The sequence below is a fragment of the Dermacentor albipictus genome, chromosome 2 (assembly GCF_038994185.2).
Source record: "Dermacentor albipictus isolate Rhodes 1998 colony chromosome 2, USDA_Dalb.pri_finalv2, whole genome shotgun sequence".
Classification (NCBI taxonomy): Eukaryota; Metazoa; Arthropoda; class Arachnida; order Ixodida; family Ixodidae; genus Dermacentor; species Dermacentor albipictus.
This window is the reverse complement of record NC_091822.1, coordinates 177,706,774-177,731,346: the sequence shown is the minus strand read 5'-3', so window position 1 is coordinate 177,731,346 and position 24,573 is coordinate 177,706,774. Positions and strand designations below refer to the sequence as shown.

Here is a 24,573-nt window from a genome sequence, read left to right as displayed (position 1 = left end):
TTGGTCACTGGCTACAGTTACCCGCCAGTGCCCGTGTGGTGGTTTCCAAGGGGAAAACGCATGTGTGAGTCAACTTTTTTTGCGACTGAAGTAGCTGCAAAAAATTCGGAAGAAAAACGAATGTGGCAGAACAGAGGTCAACTAATTTCCTTCTGTTGCATGTTTTACAGTGCTCCTCGCCTGCTTGTCGTTCGATAGATAATCACGGAAGTAGCATGAGCAGCATGGCATTTGAATGAGGGTAGGAGGGGGATTGCAAAGACGGTGAGACGAGAGCACGCGAACAGCAAAGCAGAAGCCAAGTGTGCTAGGAAGGTTGCAGATAACAGCTTTTATTTTTCACCGACCAGCAGTCAAATATATTCGGCCGAGCAAAGTCACCAATGGCCGCGTTCGTGTCTAAGCAAGACCGATGCGTGCATCCTGATGCCCTACTGAAGGTGTATAACTTAAAAGAAACGGAAACCGTTTGCGTTGTAGAGCTCCTTTATAACTTTTTATATTAACGTCTAACCTGAGGCAAGTTTAAGCAATGAGCATCCTTCACTGCAAACGCACTCGCATCTGGAAGGAATAGCAGCCTTGCATCAGTTCAAGTTCCATGGCCACTGAGCTTGCTAGCTGAAAGCTTGAATATTTTTTGTGACGTTTGATGCACTTGTGGCGTGCAAAAACGGTGATGACGATGAGCCACAATAAACAGGCGCACATTTGCACTAAGCAGAAGTCCCTAGCTGCCGGTCATTCCTTGGCGGATAAATCATCTGTCCCTCGCGCCGGCCGCGCGTGATGCGAGCCACGCGCCCGCTTCGCTTGCTAGGCAATGGACTGTCCCTAGCCAGCCGCCGTTCTCATCTTCCTCGACGTCGGTGCTGCTATACACTCGAACAAAACTATGCTCCTGGATGTTTGTGCTTTCTAATCTGTACCAATCCCAGTTTTAACGCTGCTATGTCCATGGTGTAAAGTTTCTGCTGTACCAAACACTGAAGTGCGGAAAGAAAGGTTAAAAAGGACGAAGGAAGGAAGATTGCGCGAGGACAAACAGTTGGAAGAAAATAAACAACCAAACACAGCAGAACTAATCAGCACGTAGAGGCGTTAAATAAAACAACCAATCGCATGACGAATTCTCGCGGTCTCCCTTTTTTCCCCTCCTGGTTCCATGATACGCGTTTTTACTTTTTCAGTGCTTTGAGCATCGCCGCGTGAAAGGGTAACAAAAGGATGCAACGATAGCTGTACTTACATTTACTAAGGTTGGTAATGAGCTGTTGCTGCCTCCAGTTTGTATTCTTTCTCGTTTATTTACTCCAACCCACTGGCTTTTGTTCAAATATTGACAAAATAGGATGTGCAAGAACGTCCATCCTCGGAAATGCGCGGACAACTGCTTCCATTGGCGGTGCAGCATCTCGTCAAAGGCAAGCTCTGCGGCAGTAAGCCTTTCTACTCTTGGCATCACACTCCTGTTTTCCCAAGGTGTGCCACCCGACAGCCGTCCTGTACAGCCACTACTTCAGGGAAAGGGGGCATAGCGGAGCTACGTCCTCGACGGCCAAGTTGGCGTACACTGTCCCCCCTGTACGACGTTCTCAAGACGTGAACGCGAAAGAAGCGAAGTTTGCAGAAGCTAAACGGCGAACGCTAAACCGGTGTCTTTTTGTTGAAGTGGGCGAGCATTACAAAGAAGCGAATAAGAAAAAAAAAGCGCAGCAAAACGATCAGCATCAAGTGCAGATCTTGCCTATAGTCCCAGTGGGACTCAACAAGATAAAGTTGGGCACTAACAAGGATTCTTCGCATAAGTGATCATCTAAAGCACGTCCGGGTTTCCTGAAAGATCGTCTGCTGCTCAGTTACGGCTACCAACCACTCACGAGCGCCTGTCGCCGAAAGAACCCGATTGCCTCAGGACGTGCAACAGGATGTTTTCTTGTCCTCGTGGAAATACGCGAAATATTAGCGGCTCTTTCACTGCTTGGGAGAAGTTTTGGGGGGTGCCGTTGCCACCGCGAAGCTCTTACAAGGACTGCTTTGCGAATTTCCGGCCACAACAGGAATGTTTAACCGAGCCAAATTCCTCTTCGTATCGTGATTACGGCAACGCTCCAGCTGGAGTCGAATTGACGGTAAATATACAGGAAAATAAAAATAGTGTTTACGATTGAAATGCTGCATCATCTTCGGGTACAGAGAATTGTACTATAGGTTTGTCTTTTGTGTTACATCAGATGTTTTAGAGTGTACGATACAAGGCGTGTTGGGTTGACCACCTCAATGTCACCACTACAGCTACAGGAAGGCTGTCCAGGCGACATCCAGAGTATTGACCATAGTGCTTCGGAAGGACAGCGTAAGGTATGTGCGATGCAAGTCACTCAACATTTTATTGCTACGAGCCAACATTGGCCAAGACGTTCTGCCTGCATTGAGACCATTTTTTTAATAGCCTCTGGAGGTTGTTACATCAAATTAACCGGACGATTGTTCTGGTGAATGATCATTAGGAGCCGAGGAGCAGGCAGAGAGAAACGGCTTCACCAAATTTCCTTCGTCAAGCGTCGGGATGAAAAAGAGCTAACTCATATCATCGACACGTGGGAGTTGGACGAGTGTTCTCTGTATTAAAAGGAAATACGAATCCATCATGTCTTGACATGCTACCACTTCTCTATCAGGATGGTGGTGGTGGTGTCGATACAGGTGGGATTGGTCTTCGATAGGCCTGTGCATCATTTTCAGTGTCGAATAGGTCACGTAACGTTAATCAGTCTAGTTTCTCGCAGATACACGAGCAGAATGCGTGTCCTTTCTTGGAGCACTATCCGCGTTTCTTCCGACAAAGCTTTCTTGCCCTCCAATCAATGTCACGGGAGCGTTGACCAAAGGATCAGCTCTTTGTGACGGGGCGCCATTGCGAAAGCCGCAAGAGTACGCACATGGAGTACCCTGCCCAAACAGCCTTCTAGGCTTTCCATTCTGTGCAAAATAGCAGCTGATGCGTAACAGCTCACCGATATCTCGCCGCCGCTTATTGCATCTATCTCGTGCGCGCACGAGCTGTGGGAGACGATCGAGCACAGCAGAGTCGTGGGAGTTACGTGGCGCTGGCTCAGAAGTGCGAGCGCGCATTTGTTCCAGCGTTGGATGTGGATAAGCAGCAAGGGCTACGTCGAGCTCAATGGAACAGACTATATGTGCAGTCGTTCATCGAACAGGAGGATGCTCTACGCACGGCATGTGCCTGCTCTCGATACTTTCACAGATGCGCGCAATGATGCTGTGGCGAGAGTCACCTACAGAGATCAAAGGGGTCTGCACTATTAGGCAAAATGATTCGGGCACTTAAAGGGTTTAAAGGTAAAGTTTAGAAAAATACAGTTCTGCTCCGCCTTCAGACGATTGGTGCACTGAAGCAAACTATTGAAACAGTTCCGAACGTAAATAAGTCTTTGCTGTCTAACGCTAGAGAATTTTGCGGACATTCCTGTCCAGCTTCGCTTAGCATTGCTCCGAGCTTCGTTTTGACCGCACAGCAAAAATCGGCGATCGGTTCGGACGCGTGCGCTCTCGATTTGTCTATAGGCAGAGAGCTGCTACGGGGAAAATCACATGTTCAGGGCCCCGCCTTTGTTTTTGTAGTATCTACCAGTTCCGGAATTTCAGTGCCGAAAACCATTCCTTACGTCGGAAAGAGGCAGCAGGGGGTAGCGCTTGCACATAGCGGTGCCGGCCAACATCAGCCAGCTATGAACGTTTGTGCATGGCACTCTTTGATGAACGGTAAAACAACACTGTTATATTATTGCAGATAAACTCATAAAGAAGGAAACGCAAGAAGCTCTAATTTAAGACCGACTAGTGAATGCCCTCAAACAAGGTCAACTTAGAATGCATAGAGCAAGAGACACTCGTATCAACGTTAAACTAAATGAGAAAACTGAAGCGCGTGGCCGAAAGTAGAGTGCGCCTTCTACCAGTGACCATCAGAGACAGCCGTGCATATTGTTTGGCTGCAGGAATCGAATAAGCATATCATGGTCTCCTTGCTGCCAAGCGCTCTCACCTCAACTGCACCGGCTGCAAACAATGTGCTGCTGCACCAGTACAGGCAGTTGGGAACATTTTATGACGTGTTGCTTTAGCGACAAAAACGAGAGAAGGACCCTCAATGAAATAAGCAATTGCAACCCTCTTGAGCGCGCATCCTCGCAGCCAAATAGCGAAGATCACTACACAAGGCGGATAAAACTACCTTCGGCCATGCGCCAGTGTTTCATTTGGCATGGACAGTACAAACGCCACTACAATGCGTTCATCGCGAACGCAACGTCGCAAGGTCAGACAATAAAAAACATCGTTACAAACTAGAGGAAATAATTACATTAACAAAATGTTGGTAAAGAAATTTACAAATAAATAAAGGTTGCGTAAAACAATGTTAAAAAAACCTCGGCTCAGCCGATGGCCTGGCAATGGGCCCCTGGAAAAGATCTTCCTCGCAGGTACCGACGCCGAACCGCACCGCCTGATGCCCCTCGTCGCAGGGACAACGCCGATGCTGCTGCCAGCGGCTCCCCGGAGGCAGCGCGGTCGGAGGACGGCGCTGGTCCAGGTGGATTTGGCGCAGCAGGGCCTCACTGTCCAGGTCTCGGAAAAAGGTCGCCCGACCCCTGTCCACAGCGTAATCGTCGTCGCAGTAGGCGACTCCAGACGTCAAGGCGTTCCCAATAACCGCATGAAAAAGAGGAAACTGCGCTCTTTCTTGGTAACTGCCCTGCACCGCAACTGGTTCTTCCAGGATTTCACGTTGCAACAAATCCTGTCCACACGTGCCCCGTGCGTCGAACCCTTCCTGCCACGGACAGCTGCCGTGAAACGACGTCGTCGTCGGGAAGGGGATGCTGCAACAAGCCAGAAGAGTTTTTTCTTTTTCTTCTACCAGGTATTGATTAATGGCGGGCGAACATGGGAAGTCTCAGCCTCGAGCCAGCGTTCCTGTGAAGACGTCGTCCTCGTGAGGGCCAAGACTTGCTTCTGACGAAAGCAAATCCGCTCTCGAAATGCTACGTCCAGACTAGCGCATCCCTTGTTCGTCCACGGTTCGTCAATTTTTACTCCCGCAATGCAGTACGTGACCCCTGTTTCAGACAAAAGCGAATGGATGGCAAGACTAGTGAAGTAATGAAACGTGACAGAACGCTTTCTATCGTTGTGCCGTATAAGTGGAGGAACAGATGCTTTATGGCAAAGGAAATGCCACTCGTTTCAAGCTAACCTGTATTTGCCATATCGTTGCCGTTTCCATCGAAATTTAAAATGCCGTGGTAATGCAATAAATAGTGGTCGTTATTTACTGTTGCGTTTACATATCAAAACATTCTCTCAAGGACCATTAAGCTGTCACTTCTGTTTCACTAACGAATCAATTGGCCAATTTGAACACACGTCACGAAATTGGACAGTAGTGCCCTTATGTTTTGCTGCAAGGTATAGTATCAGTTAAGAAAGAAGACTCATTAAAAAAAAATATGCGTCATTTTCTAAAGTATGATAGTAATTGCACCAACCTGTAGGGTCCCAACGAGGCGAGAGTGACCGGTGTGCGATCGCCCAGAGATGCGACGTGCTGCATTCCACAAGGAAACATTACTGGGTGGTTCAATGTCTGCAAAGGAAGATCGACCAACATAACTTGGTCATATTCCGCGACACACACACCTATATTAGTCATTGCACTGCCTCAAAAAGACGAAATTAAGGAAGTAACTATTTGCTCGATAAATAATTATGACACTGTGAAGGTGTCTTTGTCACGGCAGTACGCGAACGTGCCTATCATTAATTAGGCTCTGGCGTTCTGCGTGCCAGGGCCACGGGTTTATTTTGTCCACCTGGTTTTTTTTAACGAGCATTAAATATACAAGCACACGAGCGTTTTCTGCATTCCTACCTCATCGAAATGCGACCACCCGGGTCGGAGTTGAACCCGCGCCCTAGAGCTCAGCAGCGCAACGCCATTGGCGGCGAGGAGTTACGGAGTCGCCATTTATCGGAAGCGCCTCGCTGGCGTAGTATGAGGGATCACGTGGCGCGCTCCTCGTTGGTTTTGCTGTCAGCGCTCACTGAAAACACCACGCGCGAGCTATCCCGGACATTTCTGTACGTACTTTCGAAACGAGAGAAGTTTCTTACTGTCTAAATAATAATCTTGGGCAAACTGTGAAAGCGCACAATCGTTTACAGACGGTATCTCATTACCGAATACGTACAGTGAACGCCACTGCGCGCGGATCACCGCGATGGAGGCTCCCGAACCGGCTTCTTGCGTGAAAGGTAGGTAAACGCTGAGAGCAAACTATGTGAAATATGCTCTTATAGTGTTTGTATAACCAAATGGAGTGTAATAGACCGAAGCCTCAATGCAGCGATCGCGCAGATTCGCAGCGACCGACTGCGCGTCTGCAGGCTTGTCCGCGCACTCTTTCGGTTTCCCCGCGCGCGCGTTTTCGCACCGTGCCATGAGCTTTAGGCAGCAGAATATGAGCATTTGACAGTATCCAAGCAACCATTGTTGCGTGGGCGCTATCAGAGCTGTTCAAAAATAATTTCATTGTAGAGACTTCGACGCCTACAGGGACTGTGATGTGCCGTCGCGACGATTCAATCTTTTTTTTCTTCTAAATTCTTTGAACTTTCAATATTATTTCTCGAGTTGCGTCGCACTGTATGTTTATCGGTGTTCTCAGCGTGCAATTTCCCGCTGCTCCTTTTTGTAATCCATAACATAAACATGACCATATGCCATGCTTTTTTTAAACGTGCGTCTTACCGCTGCCTTTCCACTTCACTGAACTTGCCAGTATCTATAGCATCGACAAGTTCATAGACCAAACCATCATGACATTAGTCGAGCAGCGGACTGGGGCGAGCGTCTCAGTGCGCGTTTTCAGAACATTGCAGACCGGGCGCCGTAGCAGAAATCTTCCTCGCGTCTGTGCTTGCTGCATACCCAAGTTGTAGCCGATGACTGTTTGCCGGTTTTATGTTTCACGAGAAAAGCTTCACGCAGCTTCTTGTCCTGCGGCTACGTGTGAATAAGGCTGACACCGGCCTGCGTTACGTGCGTCCGGCTCTGCGGCACCGAGCAGTAGCCTACCATGTTGCGCGCCTTCAAAGGCAGCCACTACCTATTGTAGTGCTTTCAAGCGTTGTAAAGGAGACGCTCGAAGCGGGAAAATTTCGCCACTAAATGAGGACCGCAGCGTACGAGGGAATTTAAACTCGTTTTCAGCTTGCTTCGGCGCGCCCGAAGCAGCCGACGCGGCCGCTATGTCCACGTGATCCCTCCTAGCACGTCACGCCGACGGTGGTGCCAGCTTTTACAGTGGTGGAGCTCGAGGCCAATACCCACTCGGCAACCGCTGCGGGTACTATCTTCCATAGGTAATGCATATGCCAGACACTTGCAAACCTACTTGCGACTACTGTCGCTCTAGCGATTGCCACACAATCTCCGTTCGCAGCTTCTGCCTAGAAGTCAAATATAGTTCAAATTGCTGTTGTCTTTCCGTCTACTTTTTTTTCTCTCGCAAGGTGGCGCACTTGCAGAGGCGGTTTTGTTTTGCAGGCGGTTTCTCATGGAAGTCCCAGTGTCGTTCGCACTGCTCCTCACTGCAGGATCAACGCTCGCAACGCGGAAGCAGAAGCAGTCTACGCGTAAAGTTATTTAGAAGGCGGGCCGAGGGAGCTTCTTAAAGAAAGGCGCGGACATTTCAGTTGTGCTTGCAGCTTCGATCAGTGACATCTTTGCGGAGACGCTTCTCTCCACGTGTTCCGCGCACCCCGTTCGACTGCTTGCAACGTCCCACTCTCGGTGAGCAGCCAAGTTCCTCGCCGAGTATGTCCGCGCCGTTAACGTTAGCTGCTACAGGCAACGGAGCTGTAACGGTGCCGAGGACGGAGTGATACCTTTTATACATGCACTTTAGCGGCTTCCTCACTCTGGATCGCATACTTTCGTTGCTCGCCACGCCTTAGGGAACGTACACTCGCGAATGACTGAAAGACAGCGAAACGTGTCTGTCACCGCAACTTTCCCTAACCTAGTGCTGGAAATTATTCTTAGCCTGTGAAGAACTAGCTGTCGCGTTAGAATTTGCAGTAAGTTCAACTGGATAATACAAGTCCTGGAAGGGAAGAAACCGAAATGTAAGCTACTTTTTTCCGCGTTCAATTTATGCGAGGACGACTGTGTCACCGATTCCAAGAGAAGCATAACATAACCGACGTATTTCTTTACACTGCTTCCAATTCAAGCTCGTGTATCTGTATTACCATTATGCAAGGTCGCTTTCAGTGCATTCCCGCCGAAACAAAGGTGGGAGGCCTCCTTCTCCACTATAGTCTCACCTGGTGGCCGTCCGAAAGTAGTGCGTGAACGAAGCCCTCTTTGAGGTGAATCAACACAGGCTTCGCGCCGGCAGGCCAGCAGTCCTCCGACACTTGAAGTAGGCGCACCGTCGCCTGGTAGCGGATGTCGGCGCGTGTTGGAGCAGCACGAGCACTAAACTACAGAAGCGAATAATAAGTCACGATTAATGACCCACACCTATAACTTTCCTCAAAAGCAATGGATAAAAAACCTCAACGTAAGCATAGCGTAAAAAAAACCGAAGAGAAAAACTGGGAAATTCCCCAGGAGGTTACCAGAAACGCATCTCAGTTTGCGCCCACTGAGGGAAGGGATTAAACTGAAAATACTCTAGGGCTGCCAAAGAAGAGCGTTTTAAAGTTTTTATTGATTACCTAAGCCTTACGTAACACTTGACACGTACATAAAAACAAATGGCGGAATTATGCGCGCCAGAATCACGTTCTCCTTACAAGGCACACCACAGTGATGAGACTCCGGATAATTTTTGAACAGCTCGGGTTCTAATGCGGCCCTAAAATCCATGTACAAGAGCGTTATTGTTCCATTCCGCTCTCTCTAAGGTACGGCTTAGGCCTACTCAAATAAGTTACCCATACAGAACGGATTAGGTAAGAAACCTACAAGTACAAAAGCATAGGTTTTAGTTGAATTGAAGTGAGCAGAAATGCATCACCTCTGCCCGAACGGCCAAACGAAAAGGAGTATTGCTGCTGGATTACACACAATATTAAGAAGGGATAAAAATTTTCAACGTGACGTACACAGCAGAATGTATCCTTGAGAAGAAAATATTCAGGGACAACTTTGCCACTGCCTTATATAAATATGCCTCTATGCGATGACGCATCATCGAAGCCGTAGTGCTTAGCTTCGGCGAGTTCTTTAGTTCTTTATTAAACTGAAGCAATGCCTCCATATCCTCCTGCAAAGGAAGAAATGCTGTCGTGCGGATATCGGACGCATGGACATAAATTGGAGAAAAATCGCCAACCTCGGAAACCACACGATACGGCAACGGAAGTTTCATAAAAGAACGTCAAACAATGCTGACGTTCTTGTACAAATGATTGTATATATAAATAATATAAAGTCATTTATAAATCAATTTTATGAATAATTGTGAAAGATGTAGTCACCCAACGGTGACGGCTACTTTTTTCATTATAGTAACGGAATAATAATGTAGTAGTCAGGCTTGTACATGACGAATAAGATTTACTTATCAATTACGTCTGTCCGTAATCTTGCTTCGGGAACTGGGGCAACACACGCAATTCATTTACTTTTTTGACTAACCGATTACTGCAGTATTTCATGAAGAAAAAAAATGCAATCGTTTTATGTTTGCAAAGCTCATCGAACAACGAAACAATGCACAGCGCGTTTTTTCTCTTTCTGGGGGGAGGAATCAGACATTGACACGCAGCTTGGTTCTTGCCTACTACGCGGCCGCGGAACAGCTACTTCTGAAGCTGGCTGGTGTACGATTCTTTTGGCACACCACGCGTTAAATCGGGGCTAGCAGTTTGGAGGAGAGCAGAACGGGAGAATCACTACCGAAGGTCTGTCAGTGTAGATATTTGGGCTTGTTCGCGTAACATTTCGCACTTTTTTCCTGTAGCGCAAATAGCACGCCTGTGCGTGTATCTTTTCTCTCCTACGCCCTTGTGGTATTGGCCTCGAGCTCCACCACTGGAAAAGCTGGCACCACCGTCGGCGTGACGTGCTAGGAGGGATCACGTGGACATCGCGGCCGCGTCGGCTGCTTCGGGCGCGCCGAAGCGAGCTGAAAACGAGTTTAAATTCCCTCGTACGCTGCGGTCCTCATTTAGAGGCGAAATTCCCCGCTTCGAGTGTCTCCTTAACAACACTTGAAAGCACTACAATAGGTAGTGGCTGCCTTTGAAGGCGCGCAACATGGTATGCTCGGTGCCGCAGTGCCGGACGTACGCAACGGAGCCTGGTGTCAGCCTTATTCACACGTAGCCGCAGGACAAGGAGCTGCGTGAAGCTTGGCTAGCGAAACATAAAACCGGCAAACAGTCATCGGCTACAACTCGGGTATGCAGCAAGCACAGACGCGAGGAAGATTTCTGCTACGGCGCCCGGTCTGCGATGTTCTGAAAACGCGCACTGAGACGCTCGCCCGAGTCCGCTGCCCGACTAATGTCATGACGGTTTGGTCTATGAAATTGTCGATGCTATAGATACTGGCAAGTTCAGTGGAGTGGAAAGGCAGCGGTAAGAAGCACATTTAAAAAAAGCATGGCATATGGTCATGTTTGTGTTATGAATAAATGCACTGGATTACAAAAAAGGAGCAGCGGGAAATTGCACGTTGAGAACACCGATAAACATAGAGTGCGACGCAACTCGAGAAATAGTATTGAAAGGTCAAAGAATTTAGAAGAAAAAAAAAAGATTGAATCGTCGCGACGGCACACCGCAGTCCCCGTAGGCGTCGAAGTCTCTACAATGAAACTATTTTTGAACAGCTCTGATAGCGCCCACGCAACAACGGTTGCTTGTACGCTGTCAAATGCTCATATTCTGCGGCCTAAAGCTCATGGCGCGGTGCGTAAACGCACGCGCGGAGAAAGCGACACAGTGCGCGGACAAGCATGCAGACGCGCAGTCGGTCGCAGCAAATCTGCGCGATCGCTGCATTGAGGCTTCGTTCTATTACACTCCATTTAGTTATACAAGCACTATAAGAACATATTTCACATACTCTACTCTCAGCGTTTGCCTACCTTTCACGCAAGAAGCCGATTCGGGAGACTCCATCGCAGTGGCGTTCACTGTACGTATTCGGTAAACGATTGTGTGTTCTCAGTTTGCCCAAGATTATTATTTAGACAGTAAGAAAGTTCTCTCGTTTCGAAAGTACTTACAGAAATGTCCGGGAGAGCTCGCGCGTGGTGTTTTCAGTGAGCGCTGACAGCAAAACCTATGAGGAGCGCGCCACGTGATCCCTCATACTATGCCAGCGAGGCGCTTCCGATAGAGGGCGACTCCGTAACTCCTCGCCGCCAATTTGCGCCACAGGAGAAAAACTGCGAAGGTCTGCTGTGAAGAGAGAAAGCAGCGGAGGCAGATAGCATGGCGGCATGCCGCACACGCGGAGGGAGAGCGGATTCGCTGCATTGTCAAGGGTGCAGAGCAAGTGCGTTGACCAATGCCGGAGTCGGCGCTTCTCTATCTCAATGCGTGGTCGAGACGAAGAAAAAAAAAAAAGAAACGCCTGCTTTAATAGAATCTGTGGACCAGTGTGATCTCGTCAACGAGTTCCATCTCCCTTCGATGAAAACTCGAAGACCATCACCCGATCAACCGCAGCGACTCTCCTGCAGGCTCGGATCTATCATTTTATCATTGATTGCGTCACGTCTATGCCATGATCATGGCAATTTTGTAATTTCGGGCTGTTTCCAGACGCGGTTAACACGGCTTAACAGTAAAGTCTTCGGACCTTGTAGATGCCCTAGAATTTTAAAGCCTCACTAATTCAACCGCAAATCGTCCGACTATAAAATTGCCTCGGAATTTTGACTGGTACCGTCGACTCCCATTCTTTATATTTGGACGCGTTTTCTTCCACGGAATACAGTATGGGACATCTGGGATCAAGAGCTCAGGCCGCGGAATTTTCCTTCCAGACGTTCCTAAAGGATGCCCACTGTGATAATTTGCCCAAATGCAGGACTTACAAACCACAGCTCTCAGCACTTACGGCTGCTAGACGACATAAGTAGTTGGTGTCCCGAGCCCTTGATTATACGGGTTTGATTGCCCTAGCTCTAATTCTGCTCTACATCTTTATTCGCATGTAGAACCGACACTCCACTGCACTTATTGGCAAAAGGAAACGAGGGAGATAATCGCACTGTTACGACTGACATCAGGTACGGCGGTCGATAAGTGGTGCCCGTTTTTACTGCATCGCTGATAACGATATAAGAGAACGGCGCTCTATAAAGCGCATATTTTGTCACCTAAATGCATACTCACACCGACTAACAACGACAATCAGCTCACTACTGTAATGCGAGTTAATCTCATAACGACGGTAGAACGCTACTAGCTCCAAGACGGGATTGGCTAATCGCGAACAAAGTGGCACCCTAGGCTGCTCGGATCCACTTGCGCGCATGTCCAACAACATTAACACGAATAAATCAACCAGATATGCCGGGAATAGCAAGTGGTGCGCAAATTTCATACAACGCCTTTATTTCATTACAAAGTAAATTGTACCCACGAGTGATATTACCACCCAAAAAGCACACGTAATGGCGGGGTATACTCGTACGTTCACAAGCTTCGTGATGGCAACGGGGAAGCGCTACATATAAATGCGTTTCAGTGAAGTGGAGGCCATTCGAAGGCAACCCGTCGGCGCCGAAAGAATCGCAAGGACGTTGCGTTGCTCAGTCATTCAGCATTCGTTGCGCAGCGCAGCTAGCCAATCACCTGGTGCGCCGACGAAATCCGGCGGAGAAAGGTACCGACAACATACAGCAGGTTTGCTTGTGAGGCAACGCAAAGACGATTATTCAGCGAAAATTTCAATGTAGAGCCGCCTAACATGGAGCAACCATCCTGAAGCGTGCTCAACACTGCCCTAACACGACTTCATCTCCATCGACGCTACTAGAGTCGCGCAATTTAGAGGATCACACAAAACATATTTGGCCATCTGTATCCACACCACTCCAATCTGAATCATCGCCCGGTAGGCCCTCCAATCAGCAGTGGCGCGAATGGGTGTGTCACAGGAGCACAACTTTTTCACACAACCTGTAACCAAGTGCGCGAAGCAATCCAGACTGGTTGAGGTGAGAGGGAAGTGATACGAGGCCTGAAAGTCAAGTCTAAACAGATAAAGCCCGCTTGGCTACTACGCACTAGGGAAAGGGGGAATTCAAAATCTAAATTCATGGCTTCGAGAAGGTACAGCGCCAAACTGACGAGGTCGTAGGTAAAGGACAACAAGAGAGGAGCTTTTCGAAACCTGAATTACGACCAACTCGCCGAAGTTTCCATTCCATGAAATTCTTGGCTTTTACGTGACAATTGCGGATGGATGCATGGATGGATGTTATGAGCGTCCCCTTTGTAACGGGGTGGTGGGTTGCGTCACCAAGCTCTTGCTATTATACTGCCTAATGTCCTTAAGTTAAACAATAAAAAATAACAATTAAAATAAACGCTATGAACTCCAACACCGAAATTTTCTGATCACCTATTGCTAACTGTGCTTTTGTACGTCTCCTTTTTTTGTCGTTTCCCTACTTCTCGTCAACCAATCCTCTAGTCGCCTCGTACTATTGCCTATTGCGGACATGTTTGCTTTACCACTGCTCCCTCTGAACCCAAGGGCTTCAAGGAGGCCAGTGGTGCCTAAATCGCCCACCGGGTAGACGTCTTCACATTCTAATAGAACATGCTGCATAGTTTCCCTAGCTTTACCGCAGCAAGCACATGCTTCTTGTTCCTTCTTATATCTCGCTTTATTGGTGCGTATTCTAAGGCATATTCATTTTTTCCTCTTAAGTAGTTACTCAGGGCAGGTTTCCTTTCCATTGCCGGCACCCATGAGATTATTTTAGCCTTGGACTTTCCGCTTCACCGTCTTTGTTGCTGTGTTGCCCATCCTACAGGCCACATACTTGCTGGTAAGCTTCCTAGTTCTTTTCCTCCACTGTGAACCAATGTTCTTTTTTTCTGTACAGATACCTGAACACTCTCCCAGCCCATTTACTTTCTTCCATATTCCTCAGGCGTTCATCATACTCAATTTTACTGCGAGCTTCCCTCACTTAAAAACTAGTCCAGCCCATATCACCCTACACAGCTTCGTTTGTAGTCTTCCCGTGAGCGCCCAATGCAAGGCGGCCCACTGACCTTTGGTTCTCATGGAGTCTTGATTGTACCCATGATTTAAAGCAAACAACCGCATTTCCAAAAGTAAGTGCTGGAACTATTACACCTTTCCACATACCTCGGAGGACCTCGTACCTATTGTATCCCCATAGTGCTCTGTGTTTCATTAAGGCTGCATTTCTCATTCCCTTCACTGTTATTGTTTCTTCCTGGGTTTCCATATATCTACTGCTCTCGTTTATCCATATACCAAGGTATTTATATTCTGTTACTCGAGGTATTTCCTGGCGCTCTATCTCCACTGTCTGTTCACTGTTTTCATTGAATACCATAACACCCGATTTTCTAACACTAAATTTACAACCTAAATTGTTGCCTTCCTGTCCACACATATTATCGAGCCGTTGCAAATCACTTTGCTTGTCAGCTAGCAACACAATGTCATCCGCATAAAATAAAGCTGGGAGCTGCTGCCCAACTACTGTACCCGCCTGTTTGTACGAGAGATTAAGCCCGATATTACTTCCTTCTAGCGCCCTCTCCATCCTCACCATGTACATCATAAACAGCAGCGGGGATAAAGGACACCCCTGCCTCAGTCCCTTGTTGATATCAACTTTCTCCTCGCTCCTCATCCCTTCCCATTCAATGCAAACGGTATTTTCTAGGTAAATCTCTCTCAAAAGCTGTAGACAATCGTTACCTAAGCCTTCCCCATCCAGCATATCCCACAAAATGTTGCGGTCTACGTTGTCATAGGCTCCTGTAATGTCTAAAAAGGCCACATATAACGGTCTGCTTTCTACTTTCGATATGTCAATACACTGAGTAAGAACAAATGAGTTATCATCGAAATGCCCACCTATTCGGAAGCCATTCTGAAGTTCTCCAAAAATGCCATCCTTCTCTGCCCATCCTTGAAGCTTTAATTTGATTGCCTGCATTGCTAGCCTGTGTATTACCGGTGTAATGGTCAATGGCCTATACGAATGAATTCCATCTTTCTCCCCCTTGCCTGTATAAATTAAATCCACTATACTTTGTCGCCAACTGTCTGGTATTAGTCTATCTTTTAAAGTTTGTTCCACTGCTTTCACCAGAGCATCCTTACTTTTTGGTCCTAGTTCAATAATCAGCCTAATGGGAACCTCGTCTAGCCCTGTGGCTGTGCGCTTAGGAATTTTCTCTTCCGCTTTCTTCCAGTTGAAATTTGTCAGCACGAGCTCCTTTTCCACTTGGGTCTCTTCCTTGCACTTTTTTCCTTCAAATACAACCTCGTCCTTCCCTTGGAAAGATTCATCTGTTATTTTTCGGATGTAATTTATTGACGCTTCTCCTTCCAGTCCGTTTTCATCTGCGTCTAGGTTATGTTGTATTGTTGTTGACTTCCTGCCTAATAATTTTATGTGGTTCCAATATATCCTAGGTGCGGCCTTTTTCTCACGTATTTCTGCCAACCAACTTTCACTTCCACCTTTTAATTTTGCTTGCACCAGTAGTTGAACCATAGACTTTCTCCCGGTATATTTCCCATTTACTGGCTATTTCATCCTGCGGCAACTGCACCTTCTTTGCCTGCCTGTGCTCTCGAGATGCTTTCTGTCGTTCTGCAATGGCTTCTCGTATCTCCCTGTTCCACCAGCTTTTCGGCTTCTTTGTTCCTTTCCAACGAACATGTTGGTTCTCTTTCCGTATTTCTGTCATTATTACACTTAGAAGGTCGCCTCTTTACTTGGCCATTTGCGAATTTCTTCCTCGACGCTAGTGACTATATTTGCTATTTGTTCAGCCTTCAGATTTGGACTGGCCATTTTGCTCTCACTGCTCTCTTTCCCAATTACATATCCCATTTTTTAAATGATGCGTTTGTGGTCACTCCCTATGCTGCTAAACCCTTCCTCATTAATGACCATTTGTCTCAACTTATGAATTCCTTCTGTCATCAGACAGTAATCAATGGTTGATTGCCGGTTTCCCACTTACCTCGTGATCTGCCCTTCACACTTAGGCCCTGTATTCAGGATAATGAGGTTATGTTGCTGACAAAGGTCTGGCATTGACTTCCCGTCGTTGTCGGTATAGCCACCTAAATCCTGCATGTGGGCACTCATGTCACCTAACAGGACAATTTGAGCACCATTCCCGAAACCCCTAATATCAGCGCTTATGCATTCCACTAACTCGTTATTGTTCTCTGTGCAATTATTTCCGATCCACAAATACGTAACGCCCAGCCAAGTTTTTCTCCCACTCATTGTACCTGATAACCAAAGATGCTCTTGACATTTTGAATTTACTCTTTTCCATTTGGCTCCCTGATGGATGAGCATTCCGACTCCCCCTCCCTTTTTTTTCCGACTTAGCTCTGTTGCACCCTTCCCAAACGTAATTCTCAATAACTGGCGGCTCTTCTGAGTCTCCAAGGTGCGCTCCTGTAACCGCATACACTCCTATTTGTTCTCTATTAAACTGCTCCGCAATCTCTGCCCACTTTTCCTTTCTTCTGCCGCCCTGCATGTTTATGTAGTCTATTGCATGGCGAGCTGTTCTTGCTTTCCTCCTTTTTCTGTTATCGACGGCGATGATCTGCTGATGTTCCCCTAGGGGACCTTCTTCATTACCATCTACTCTGGCCTCCTGATGCGATGTGATTACGCGACGCCCCATAGCGGAGGGCTTCGGATTACCGTTGACCCCCGCGGTTTGTTTAATGTGCGCGCACTACACGGTCCCGGAGCGTTTTTGTGGCCTCCGCGGCCGGGACGGAAACCGCGACCACTAGGTCAGCAGCGCAAAACCATAGCCACTGTGCTACCGCGGCAAATGAGACGCGGTAAAGAGGACTGAAAGATGAGAAAAGAACTTCGCAGTATGCATGGCCACACGCGCAATGAAGCGTTCATCGTTCAGCTCATGGCAAGTGGCCTTATAGGAGATTTACGAAAATAAAAGGCACATTACGATTATAAATGCTAGTATTGTTAACGCCCCTGCATCTTCACGGCAACTTAAAGTCAGCTACAGCACGATTCGGCTTGCGCAGGCTAATTCCGTGACCTAACTCAGCCGTGTAGCGTTAATGCCCTCCTAAGCTTGCTGCCAAGTGGGGCCATTGAAATCGCAAACGCACCTTTCTGTTCACTTAGTTTATGGTGTAAATAATACGCGCCACAGCACTCACCGGCGAATTCCGCAACCTTTCCTTGAGATGCGCAGACAAGTTGAGGTGCAGTGTGGACTTGGCCCAACTGAAACCGTCGAGCAGGTTTGGCTGCAGTGCTACATACGACGCTGCGTAAAAAGTGAAGGCACCGATTTTAAACAAAGCACTCCACACTCGTGCATATAGGGGTGAATAATAACGCCAGCAGTAAAGCTCAAAAATAAGCGAGACACTTCGAAAACTGAAGAATCTGCGAGTCCGGGAGGAAACATCAAAAATTGGGAATGAAAGCAGAAGCAGTATAGTCTATTTGCCGAATGACACATCTAGAAAAATATATACGATGAGCAAAAATATTGTGCGCGTGTTTGCGAAAGGCATTTTCCAAACGAAAGTGCTGTTATGGGCGCTTTCCCTCATTGTTCAAGAAACAAAATAAATCTTCGTAGACTGGTGCCAACGCGCAACTACACAGTGCTGAAGAGCGTGAGTTCTAGGCCGCGTTTTCGAGACCTCGTGAAACGCAAAAGACAAAGCAATACTCAGCTGGCCAAGAAGTGGACAGATACCACCAAGGAGGATTAATATCATCGATAGCCATAAAGAGAATATGACTTGTATTCGAACGAGAGTTTCCATTTCTGGCTGCTGCACAGAAGAGGGTGCGCACTATCTTGCAAGTCATCATAAAAGTCACAGCAGTCATGGATTACTCGGGTTCTCTTTTAGGCAAAAATGGAACTACTTATTCTTACGAGAGACATGAATACGTTAGACAAACGAACAAGATATCCTACACCTTCCACCAAGAGCGTTCTTTACAACGGACTCGTTTTATTACATTTGTTCGAGATGATTACCGTTCGTGGCCGTTCCGTATCCAGTTACAGCCAAAAAATTTAATCGCAGCAGCAAAAACCTACCAGAATGTGTAATATTAAAAATAAGAAAATAATTTCGGGGGTTTTACGTGCCTAAACCGCGATATTATTACGAGGCACACAGTAATGTGTGACTCCGGATCCGGACTCCTCGCCTCCGGACAAGAGGCGAGGAGCACGCAGCTGTATGAAATGTTTCGGTGGGGCCGAGCTAGTGCAGTGCACGTAGATCATCGAATGAGGAGGGCGAGGCGCCCAAGCTATACCGCTTGCGCATTCAGCAGCCTCTCCCTGCGAGCGCTTTTATACTTATTAGCTTCAACGGAACACTTGACCTATGCTGGGCGTCTTGCTCTCAACCATAGCATATCAAAGGGTTTGCGAGATTGACGTAACAGAGTGCACCAGCAATTCACCAGTGCTTGCACGCCCGGCTCGCAGACAAGCTGGCGTGGACCAGCCCCTGCCACGTGATCCGTGTGTTTTTTTACGCTATTGGCACGAGGACTTATCTTTCGACTGTTTCGCTTTCCTGTTATGTTTAACATCGGGCTTTTTGGGAGGGGGACATTGACACGTGGACTAGTTTATCTTTTTCGGGTGAGCGCTTTTCACCGTCTAGTAAACGTTATCGCGCCTGCACGTATCGGAAGTTTCTGGAATGTTATCGATGGTTCCATCCGCTGTCTGGTTGCCACCGAACCTTGTGTAATCTGATGGCATGTATGCGCGACGCGAATGGTGTAGAACTTTCTGGAGGACACGCGGGCACCAGCGATTTCCCTGGTTCGATGGCTCGTGTATAAAAACCGACGCGCTTGCCCGGCAGATAAGATTTTCGACGATCGCCGACTTGTTCGCCGCTGTCGGTCTTTGAGCGTAGCCTGCTTTTGAGGGCACAAGTTCGCCTAATAAAACGCCAGTGTCGTTCACAGTTTGGCTGCCTTCTTCACCGTCACTACTACGTGACACTGTTATCATAGAGAAAGAAATTTCAACAAGAGCGGACACTCCCATAGAGCCCAGCGGCCGAATTGACTGTAGCGCACCAAGCGGATGTTCTTGACTTCTTCCGGTTTCGGTTTTGGGCGCGCGCGTTTTGAACACCAGTTTGTACACGCCGCGCCGGCTCCGCTGCTCGGCACGGCATTTTTTTTTTTTTCCCACTTCTGCTGAACCTCGCGTGGCCTTGGCGTGGAATAGTTTCATTATTAAGTAGAAATGATTGCGATTGACCTTTACAAGACTGCGCCGAATCTGTCAGCTGCAATTTCATAAAGAAAATGAAAGACGTCTTCTGAAATGATGAAATGTTCATTTTGCTCTATATAAATGCTCGTTCCGGGCTTCTTCTGCATTCATCCAAAGTTGTGGCACCAGGTAAGCAGCAGTCGTTGCCGTACGATGCTCTACCGGATTCCATCAGCTGAAAGAAAGTAAATTACAAGCATGTAAAATTTCGGTATATTGACGTAACAGGAGTATTGCGTACAGAGGCGAAACGTTCGTAAGTGGTGAATGAGCGGCATTACAGATAAATTCACTTTTAGGTACATTTCGCAGCAAAGACTCCTCCAAAACAACGCCATAATATCAGAACATCCGATTTTCAGGCACCCCTCCTTTCCCGGGCATTATTTCCTGCACTTTAAGTGCACAAATACACGGGTGACTGCGCGTTTCCAAAACGACTTGGCCTCAGTCGACACGATGGTACGCCAAGTACACAAAGGTGGCTACAACACAGGCTCAGCCAGACCATGTTACACGTTCGCAGAATGCCTTGTAATCGCACTCAAGTCAGACTCGTGGGTGCAAAGCCTGTTTTCAGTCGCTCAGAATACATAAATCATGTTCTTGAGCTCCTCCGTGTTATCTTTTACGCGTCCTGCCGGCGCATGCAACACTCCCGTGTTATCACTCTCGGCAATCGCTCGTCGCGTTTTCGAGAAGCGTGAGTACCGAAATAAGGTATATGTTGTTGCAGGGCTATAAAATGCGTCAAAAACTTGTCCCACTAAAATTCAGTACACGCAAAACTAACTCGCTATGGCCAGCTTGCTTTTTTGCTAACAGCTTCACAACCCCAGGCGCGGCGAGCAAACCTCAAGATATCCCAAAAAGTTACCAAATAAATTACAATACTTCTTCGGGTCAGAGAATGCTTCACGAACTTCTACTAGTAAGATTCAGTACACGCGAAACTAACTGCGGCACACAGCCGAGCTGCTTTTCGCTAACTGCGTCAATAAGCCGGGCGCGGCAACCGTGCTTCTAAACTACCCCAAATATGACGACGTTAGTTACAATAATGTTGGGGGCCACAGAATGCGCGAAAACTTGTCTTAGGCGCTACGACGTAGTACACGCATGTATGTACAGGCGCAAATGCATCACCCGGCCGAGCCGGTTTTCGCTTACTGCGTCAATAAGCCGGCCGCGGCAAGCGTGCCCAAAAACTACCGAAATAAGTTACAGTAATGTTGGGGCTCATAAAAAGCGTCGCAAACATCTCCCAGCACGAGGCATTAACTCAAATTAACTGCGCCAGGACGGCGGTGCTGTTTTTCGCTAACTGCGCCACTCGAACTAAGCCTAATTGTGATTAAAATGAGCCGCACACTGTCAAACACAATTTCTCACCTTGCCGTAGTCCAGTAGTGCAGTGGTGCCATGTCGAAATGCAGACGACACGCAAGAGAAGCATAGAGAAGGCCGAGAGCCCAATAAAATGGGCTATATCCAAAACAGACGGGTCGCCGAGCACGCGAGCTTCGCACGTACGACCGTCCACGTTCACTCCTGCGGCTTGTCTGGCGCATGACGTATGCACGCGCGCCTGGCGTGCCGCTAGCTTGTTGCTAGGCAACGCAACAAAAAGTTGCAAAGTATATGTTCATTCACACGCAAAACTTTTTCACTTTTAGTGGGAAGGAATAAAAAAAAATAAACGTGTTCTGGAAGTTTATTTCACATTCTTTTTTTCTGATGCTCGCGTCAACTAACGGTTGTTGTTGAAACTAGGCGTGACGTGTTTCCTGTTGCCAGTTTTTGAAGAGTGTCCCCTCTTGTTGAATTTCTTTCTCTATGCTGTTATGTTGGCCGCAGGAAATTTCTTCCTGCCACAATGGTTCTAGGACCGCAGACAAAAATATTACAAAGATTTTGAACAGGAATGAGATGGCTCATCGAACTCACAGACGTCGTCAGACGAGCCGCTTGTCTCTTCATAAATCTGAACGTCCACGGAGACGAAGTAGCGCTGCAGCAGCTCCATCCCGTGAAGTTGCCCGTGAAGGCAGCGGGAACTGCACGAGGGAGGAAAACTTTCACCCAAATGAACGTTTCATGGGAACCGACGGTCTGGTGTACATTGTACCCTTCATTTGGTTGTTCACAGCTGTAATTCGGGTATTGTTCCCTTCCCAAACCAATACGTTTGGTCTTCGAAGACCTCCGTGGCAAATATAGATGGGATACCAAGGGATGGCGAGAGTACGAGGAGGGACGTGAACTAAATCGCCATCCCAGCCCTGCGAAAGTGGATGTCCAGCGAAGCTGCTGAAAACCACTAGAACTGATGAGGGGAGTGCACAATGCTTTAGAGTAAGGGTAGTAAAGGGAGTAATTGTAATTTCGGCATCAAGCCGCTGCTGGTCGTATTGCCGTTTTTTCCTTTAACACTCCTCACATTCACGCTGCTGCTCGGGAGTCGCAAATGTACGTTGCGTACCCATGGCGGTGTTACAACAAAAACGAAATCAGTTGCCAGTCTGGTTCTCTTATGGACGAAAGGCTAGAGACGTCACTCAGCACGTCGCAAGCTGCGGTCGCCGCGGCTGCTTGCGCTACAGTAATATTTACAGGGAAACTCATGCGGGGAGCGCTTCGTGCTTGGCATTATCAGGAGCGCCTTATCAATTATGTGGTTTGGATGCTTGTTATTTATTGAAACGAATGGTGTTATGTGGTATGCGCGATTCCATATAATGCATGCACTTTTCGCTTCACTTTGCCGAGTGCTTGAAGCCTCTGCCTTACGTGGGTACGAACCACTGCTCCTGCCCTACCACCAGGATAGGCCCACGTTTTAACGCGAGATCGTCATAAGGGCCTCATGTTGCAGAAAATCCCGCGTCGGCGGACTCACCCGTGAGCGAAAATTTCCGTACATATTTAGGTATGTGTATATGCCACGCCTTGCTATATGAAATGCGGAATATGTGGGTTATATTGCCACACCATTATTCCACTAAAGCTGCTCATAACTTGTCACATTCTCGACAAAGTTATTTCTCAATTTTTGAGAATGACAGCCCACAACAAATGGCATGAAACAAAACACCGACAGCGCATGCCTTTACGTTAAATCTTCAGACCGACATATTAAAAGTTCGAAACAATATAAGAAACCTTTAAATGATTTAACTTTTTGGCGCGGCTGTGCACAACCTCTGGGATCTGCTCACGCAAGAGGCCGCGTTTCTACCAAAAAATTTGCCTTCGTGCACAGAGTTTGTCGCCAGCGTTTCGCGGTAAACATGGCGGTTACATAAGCTGCAGTTGCCGGGAAGCGTCAGAAGCAGTCGGGGATCTTTCAATGCTGTCGCGTTCCACTCTTAAACAAGCTTAGGCATCCTTCAGATTTTTTGCTAACGGACGCTGACGCGAAAAACGCCGACTATCGAGAGGGTAGCAGCTTTGCTCTAAAATATGCAGAGCGAGCCATTGAGCAGCGCACCAATTAGAGTTTCTAGTTGATACCTAATTCAATGGTGGTGCCTCAACCGCCCTTTCATCCTTTGAGCGCTCATTGAAAGCTTTCTAGTGAACTTTTATCTGTCGTCCCAAGCAGTCCGAACACGACCAACGCTTAAGCAAAAATATCGCAGCGAAAGGAACAGCTAAACAGGCATTTGAGATACCTTGCGTGCACGCTAGCCGACAGAAGCCCATCGCTGCCGATGATGGTCTCGGCGTTCCCATTGATGCAGTCGATTCCATTTTGACATGTGCGAAACATTAGGGTCTCCAGCAACAGCTTATAGTGAGCCGCTGTCCCCATTTCGGCGATGACGTTGGGCACAGACGTCAGACACGGCCGCACGAAGTTTCTTGCAGATTGTGCTAGCGGCGTAATACTGCCCTTCTCGTGATTCCGGGAGCCTGGAAGTTCCTTAAGGTAACGTGGGAGGCTTTCCGTCTCTTGCTCAAAGAGGGCGCAATCATCCACAGGCGGCGAACGCGCGCGCTCTGCAGCCCTGCTAATGGACGCCCACAGAAGACGCCTCGGCGACGCCTCGAGCATTGCCGTTTCCATGAGCACTTCACGAAGCGGAGCGCTGAATGGGTGAACACGCTGCAGCACAGGCTGTTATGGAGAGTTAAGTAGCGTACTGCTCTTTCCTCGATGCGCTCGATGTGTCAGTGCGTTCTGCGGTGGCGCTGCCGCCGCGAATGATATGTTCCCAGAAATCGGCGCGAAGTGATATGCTCAGTTACGCGACGTCACTTTGCGAATAGTGACGCGGTGAACTTGGCCAGGAGTTGAGCAAGTGGATGCAATGTAGTCAGAACCTAAATATGACGCCAGTTACTCGCCAATACGAGAGCGCCCTCGACGTTGCAAGGTAACTCTGTCTGACAATGGGGAATCAGCGCTGACGAGGAAGCTTTACCGCTGTTTATGTATAACACAAGAAAATTCCTACGATATGCGTCGGAAGTACGTTCATCTTCTGCATTGTTTACAAGTGTTTTGCAAAAGCGCTACTCACATATTAGTGGTCGGTCCATTTGGGATCCGTGTACACTACATCACTTTTGACCACTTTAGATGTACTAATATTTACATTTTACGGACTTGTGACATCGTTTCCTTCTGTGATTTCGAGTTGTGAACTTGCTTGTTTCGTTTTCTAGGAATTTGCGACTTTCAACAATGTTTAATAAAAAATTTATGGAGTAAATCAAAGTTTGAACACCAACGGACACTTTCTAATAAATGCAACAAGGAGCGGGCAAGACGCGACTGGCCTCCTTGAAATGCTGCTTTCTGCAGCTGCCGGCACGCGGTGACACAAGCTTATACTTGCGCTATCGCAGCAGCAGCTCTCATCCCCATAGGCGAAGGCAAATTTGCACTTTTTTCATAAAACCAGGCATTTAACTGCGTCAAATGTTACACTAAACGCCATACACTA

General features: G+C 47.7%; 1 protein-coding gene across 2 annotated transcripts; it reads right to left on the bottom strand.

Moving 5' to 3' along the window:
* Nucleotides 1-317: 317 nt before the first annotated feature.
* On the bottom strand, nucleotides 318-23,867 carry LOC139056337 (uncharacterized). 2 transcript variants are annotated; one of them, XM_070534496.1, is made up of 6 exons: nucleotides 23,296-23,865; nucleotides 21,569-21,678; nucleotides 17,508-17,617; nucleotides 8,416-8,574; nucleotides 5,574-5,671; nucleotides 318-4,907 (listed from the first exon to the last, which is right to left on the bottom strand). In XM_070534496.1, the coding sequence occupies exons 1-6, from the start codon at nucleotides 23,688-23,690 to the stop codon at nucleotides 4,445-4,447; spliced, it is 1,335 nt and encodes a 444-aa protein (XP_070390597.1). In that variant the 5' UTR covers nucleotides 23,691-23,865; the 3' UTR covers nucleotides 318-4,444. The 2 variants fall into 2 exon arrangements, with proteins under 2 accessions (XP_070390597.1, XP_070390598.1); XM_070534497.1 differs by lacking the exon at nucleotides 8,416-8,574 and having other exon boundaries at nucleotides 23,296-23,867.
* Between the last annotated feature and the right edge of the window lie 706 nt (nucleotides 23,868-24,573).

Bases quoted from the DNA above. Each gene is read 5' to 3' on its own strand.
- LOC139056337 (XM_070534496.1), bottom strand. From the start codon at position 23,690: ATGGAAACGGCAATGCTCGAGGCGTCGCCGAGGCGTCTTCTGTGGGCG. The intron at 17,618-21,568 runs GTGAGTTCGATG...CTTTTTACGCAG, and splicing joins CGGCTCGTCTGACGACGTCT to CGTCGTATGTAGCACTGCAG. The intron at 4,908-5,573 runs GTTGGTGCAATT...GGCTTGTTGCAG, and splicing joins GCCTCGTTGGGACCCTACAG to CATCCCCTTCCCGACGACGA.